This window comes from Alligator sinensis, unplaced genomic scaffold, assembly GCF_000455745.1.
Source record: "Alligator sinensis unplaced genomic scaffold, ASM45574v1 scaffold917_1, whole genome shotgun sequence".
Classification (NCBI taxonomy): domain Eukaryota; kingdom Metazoa; phylum Chordata; order Crocodylia; family Alligatoridae; genus Alligator; species Alligator sinensis.
In genome coordinates this window covers 2,767,697-2,773,324 of record NW_005841988.1, presented here as the reverse complement: position 1 = coordinate 2,773,324, position 5,628 = coordinate 2,767,697, and the positions used below count along the sequence as shown (strand labels likewise).

The 5,628-nt window shown below is 36.4% G+C and overlaps 1 protein-coding gene across 3 annotated transcripts in view; it reads left to right on the top strand.

The window, feature by feature from the left end:
• Positions 1–5,628, top strand: part of CCDC171 (coiled-coil domain containing 171) — a 323,890-nt gene that overhangs the window by 13,237 nt on the left and 305,025 nt on the right. For all 3 annotated transcript variants that reach the window (XM_014518841.2, XM_014518840.2, XM_006021333.2), the window contains exons 2-3: positions 277–453; positions 3,196–3,334. In XM_014518841.2, the coding sequence (XP_014374327.1) occupies positions 407–453; positions 3,196–3,334 (186 nt within the window). In that variant the 5' untranslated portion in view covers positions 277–406. The remainder of the gene's footprint in view (positions 1–276; positions 454–3,195; positions 3,335–5,628) is intronic.

The following is a 5,628-nucleotide window of genomic DNA, read 5'->3' as shown; positions in this document are numbered from 1 at the left end:
CCCCTTCCAGAAACGGGGTGTTTTGTGTTTTACACTCTCTTCCTATATAACTTTTGTTGGCAAATTTAGAATCCAGAGTTGTCTTTATAAAAATGTTGGCTCTGGGCTTTAGGTTTAGAGAGGTTTTACAAATGCTTGCTAGAGGGTGTTGTCCTTAAATTTGATCACATCAGATGTAGAACTATAGTAAGTTTTAATGTAATTGACCCTTTCATTTAATAACTGGCTATTGTGGTGAGAAATAAACTGAATATTTCCTTTATATATTTTGTATAGGTTTTAATGTACTGATATGATGTGGGGAAGAATCTTCTTTGAAATTTCTTGATTCCTGTAAAATAATTTTACTATCAAAGACTATTCATTATCCTGAGAACATAGATTAGAAGGCTGGAAAGTGGTAGTCATGAGTTCCTCCTCTCCAATCAATCACAGTGTTCCTGAGATCAAACGGTGAGCTTCAATCCCTTATTTTAAAATCCAGTATTTCAGTTTCTTTCCTCCATTAGTTTTTGTTTTGTTCCTCTGTCCCTGCCTGCCTGCGCAGACCCCCTAGGGCCTTCTCAAGTACCCTTGGGGTTACACGTACCCCCAGTTGACAGCCTCTGACTTCTGTACTCTGACAGACTTTAGACCCACTTTTCAGCAGACTTGCTCCCCCCCCAGCTGCTGTGACTTCAACTGAAGGCTTGGGTGCTGGAGTTGGCAAATTAGTGGCTTGGTTTCAGAAATAAACTTTAACATGTCTGTTTGTTATCCAAGCAGTTGGCATACCCAGTACTTGATAGGCTTGTTGAGCAAGTAGAGTTCATAATTACCTAAAATTTTATTGTTTATTAACTCAATTTAGGTAAAGTCATTTTCTGCTCAAGAATATTGCTTTTATCATGTACACCAGTATTTTTGTCTCGCTGAGTATTCGATGTATTGAAACAGTTGAAAAGTTAGATACCTTTATTGTTATTCTAAATTGATTGATTTTTAAACAGTGACTTCCTTCTACATCTTGATCTGCAGTGCCTCTAATTGTTTTGGTAGCAGCTAGAAGAATCTTGCCTGCTTACAGATGTTGGGTGGGGGGATAAAAACAGTGCTTTACTTTCAGCTTGGTGAGCCCCCACTGAGCGCAGCTCATGTCCAGAAGAGAAACTGCATCAGTTTGACCCAGCTTGCCCAGTGTTTGTATAGCCCATGCACTTCAGCAGGGTGTTCTAGCACTTTTATCTAATAACTGCTTTTATTTAAAAAGCCCTGCTGAAGTGCATGGGCTATACGAATGCTGGGGAGCTGATGGTGAGGAATCGCACTGGGTCAGACCGATGTGATTCCTCATCTGGTAAACAAGGTTCTTTGGGTGAATCTCGTCTGCCTATGTCCTTAGACCAACACGGCTACAAGCTACACACTCATCTGGTAAAGCACTGTTTATTGGGGGGTGGTTTTTTTCCCCACATCTGTCAACATCCCTGGGGTTGGACTCTTTTTGTTTTTGTTTTCCTATGAAATGTGATAGTTCGTTAAGTACATGCAGGGTACAGTCCCTTTAGACTATGAAAGCCTAGAAAAATCCCAAAGCTATTTAACAAGTGAAAGAAGAATATTTAATGGTTGTAACAGTTACAGTTGTATGGTATAATTATTTTTCAAGGGGAAGGAAAAAAGCCTAAGTGATGTCTATAGTATTCTAACTAGTAGGATTGCAGGACTGACTAATATTGACTTCTTTTTTTCCTTTCTGAGTTACTAGTATTGTGTATATCCACGCTACAGAGCAATATGTTCAATAGCTATTTCACCCTGTTGTTTTCAGTAAAGAATTTTAGTAGTTGTCTAAGGTTGACATTTTGTAGATAGTCATGGTAAAAAAATACACTTATTTAAAATGTGATTATCCCAGTATTTAATCCTAGAAGTTTTGAACAAGACTGTATGGTCATCTTTGAATTCTGATGAAATGATGAATGAAGTTCTTGCATTTTGCACTTAGACCTAACAGTAAATTAATTTAATAGTTTCTGTTCTTGCTGCTTACAAAATCTTTTATTACTATAAATCTTTGTTCTGATAAATAGTCCTTTGTGTAATTTTGTGAGTGTTCACCTTTGTAAAGCTTGTTGGCTTTAGCTATTCCTATGTTATCCAAATGTGGGTTGTCTCTGCTTCTAATTTGCTCATCTCTTTTAAAAACATAACTCCAAAGCCCAAAACATTTGTGCTGCCCACAACCAACAAGCATTTGGCCAGTTTCTTACGGGAGCTCAGACTATTTCTACCCATTTGTACATTCCATATTTATACTTAATTTACTATCCGCCCCTGCTTACTTTACAAGTCATAGCTATTATAATATCTCTTTTTAAACTAGTGGTCATTTAATGTAAACTTATTAATCTTATGTTACATATTTCTTGTTGCTTTTCTTTTGCCCTTTGAGTTATTTTTTACCTCCTCCTCCTTTGACTCCTGTGAGAGTGGCTTCCATAGTAACCCTGAAAGTGGTAATATAGCTATTATGGTTCTGTTGCTCCTGGTCCAAGTAGAGTCCTACTAATGCTTGTTATCACCATATTATTAAGTAAGTTGGTGTAGTGGTGCACTGATATGTGATTAAAAATAATTGACCTGATTTCAGATTACAATGCCCATTGTTCCTACTTTCATAGAAAGGCCATATATATTATATCATAATGTACATGTGGTGCCATTAAGATAATTAGATGTAGTTTTAACAATTTCTTATTAACATCTTAAAATAATTAAACTTGATATATTTTGAAAAATTCAAGTTATTATTCCATTTTCATAACTGTTAGATGTTTAGGGGCTTTTCATGTGTTGTTTCCTGTTACTTAGGTTTGGAAACAAAACAATAAAGTTATTATACTTCTTTATAGTTCTCATCCTTTCTTTGGAAGCTGTAGTAATGCTAATCACCACCACAATAGATTTCTTTAAATGCTTGCAAAATTGCGTAGGCTAGGATTTGCAGTTTCATATAACTACTTTTTAATAAATTTATTTGTGGTGAAAGCCATTTTTCACTTGTCGTCTTACTTTGTTTAATGAATTTTTCCTTGCAGAGTTATTTCAGTTGTTTTTTTTTTGTTTTGTTTTACAATTAAAATAATACAATAACCGAACAGTAAGGAAATCTTGTTTAATGAAAAAGTTTTCTTTTTTTTCCTTGCAATTCAGCTTGCAATACGTCCAGAGTGAATTGAGATTATTACAGAATACCAGTGAATTGGATTTGGACACTACAGAAGATCTAAGGAGGAAACTCTACCAAGCCAAAAAAGAAAAACTGGACATAACGACCAAACATAACCAAGATGTAAGTTTTTATTTTCCTAGTCCCCACCTCTCCTTAAGAAATTTTTAAATCTCTTTAATTAAATATGAAATGCAAGGAAGAAGGGTTGAGGTGACTGACACTGATTGAAAATAAACATCTAGAGAAATTTACATAGTACTTGTAAGGGCCGTGATTCTGCAGTGTGGCTGTATCCATTGCTTATGCAGAGATTCTTTGATATTGGATAACTTCTGTACATGTGCATTGGTTTAGCTATGTGGATCTTTTTTGTAGGTTTGAGGTCTAAGTGAAGAATCGTTTTTACCTTGTGGGGGATCACTATTTTCTTCTCTTAATCCCCATTGTGGGGTTCATATTCTTTGGTATTTCGGGTAGCATGAGTTGTGAAATGTATCTAATTGTACTGGAAATGGAAAGAATTGAAGGGCTTGTTTATTTGGAACAGGATGGCTGGTGTGGATAGTCTGTAGTCTTACAGATGTCACTGGTAGAGCAAGCTACATGAATGTAATAGAAATGATAGGATGCTATTGATTTAGATAAGGATTGGGACAGATCCTGAAATCTGGTCAAATTAGAAACAGCTGTGAGATCTGGCAAAATCTTCACTGTAAAACTGAGCTCTCTTGCATGAAAATGCATCCTGCAAAAGTCATCAGGACTCATGGTGGAGGTGATATCTTTTATTAGGCTGACTAGATTTTTGCAAAAAAAAAAAGTCGTTAATTGAAAGCTTTCGAGCACAAATCCTTCTTCAGGCATAGGAGAAAAAATTGTAAAAGTTCTCCTGGGTAGAAATGAAAGTTCATGTGTCATGGGAGAGTTGAAGGTGGTGTGGTAAAATCTTCTGTTTGGAACAGTTCATTTTATATGCAGATTAGGCTCAGAGAAATGTTGGAATAATCTGTTTACCTTGAAGTTGTTTGGTGTAAAAAAGGATTTTCCTGCAAAGTCATTTTTTTTTTTTTCAAGCAGAAGAAACAAGTGAAACTAGTTCTGTATAAGTTTTTTAGATGCTAATAGTCACGCTGGTCAGAGATTTCAGGTTGCATCCAATGAAGTGTAAATTTCTAGAATGGGAGAGAGGGGTACGTGGATTACTGCCTCCAGTAATAATTCAACATGCAAAATTGCCAAATGGTAGAAATGATAAGAAGCCACAAATTAAGTCTGTTTTCCTAATTAATTATTTCTTACTTTAAGGGCTCTGGGCTTTGCATGTTGGTTTTTGCTTTGAATCAGTTTTAACTAGAAAATGTGTTGTGGTGCAGTTTTTCTCCAGAGGGTTTGTTTTGATTCTTGTCCCTTAGTGAGAGCTGTTTAGAAGCTTATCTTCAGTTGTTAGTTTGTATTGTCTTCATCAGGATGTTTTTTCCATGGCTTAATGTTCCCTTTGTATTCCTGATGGCCCATTCCAAACAGCTAAGTGCAGTTAGCCACAGCATACAGGAACGAGGGGAAAATAAGGCATGCAAAGGATCTTTGAGACCTTGCAAAAATGATCAAATATTCTTCACATTTTTCCCTCTTTTAAGATCCAGCTGAGCAGGGTCCTTGTGAGCAGTTCATTTCTAGCCCTAGGCTTGCATCACTGTAGCTGAAGTGGTAAAAGGTGTAGTAGGTAACGCTTGCAAACATTTCCAATTAAAAAATGAATTTGCCATCTGTTCTCTAAACCAAGTTTTTGATTAAAAATCTAAAAGATTTGAAGGGTTTTGCAAAACATGGTATAAGAATTTCAAGGCCTTTGCACCATCCTTTGCACAATATTTCAAAACTACGCTGGAAGTACGTACAGTGTTCCGCTAAGCTGAAATATATTTCCAATATAGCTTGGCTGGGCACTGTTTTTAAAATGCTCTCTTAGGTGTCTTTGGTGCTGATATTGCAATGTTGTGTAGAGGTATGTGAACTAGCTAGGTACTGCAAGCAGCCTAGCCATGACCACAAAGCGTCATATCAAGAATAGTCTGTATGGCACTGTGTGTTAGTATTGTGGCACCCAAACTGTCCTGGGTGTTTCTACACTACATTGCAGAGTAGACATACACCTAAAAGTGTATTTCAAACTGGTTTAGTAAGTTAGTTTTGTTTTGTTTTTTTTGTTGTTGTTTTGTTTTTTAAAGATAAAGTCAGACTCTGGTCTTAAAGTAGCACTAATTTGAAAACTAGTGGTTTCCCCAAAATTAGTTAGTTTCAAGTACAGTGTCTTCCTGTAAGCCCATTAGCTCATTTGACAACCACATTTTCCTGGCTTTGTGTGTGTGTTTTTTGGGGGGGGGGTTTGTCATTTTTCCCCCCCCTCCCCCCCC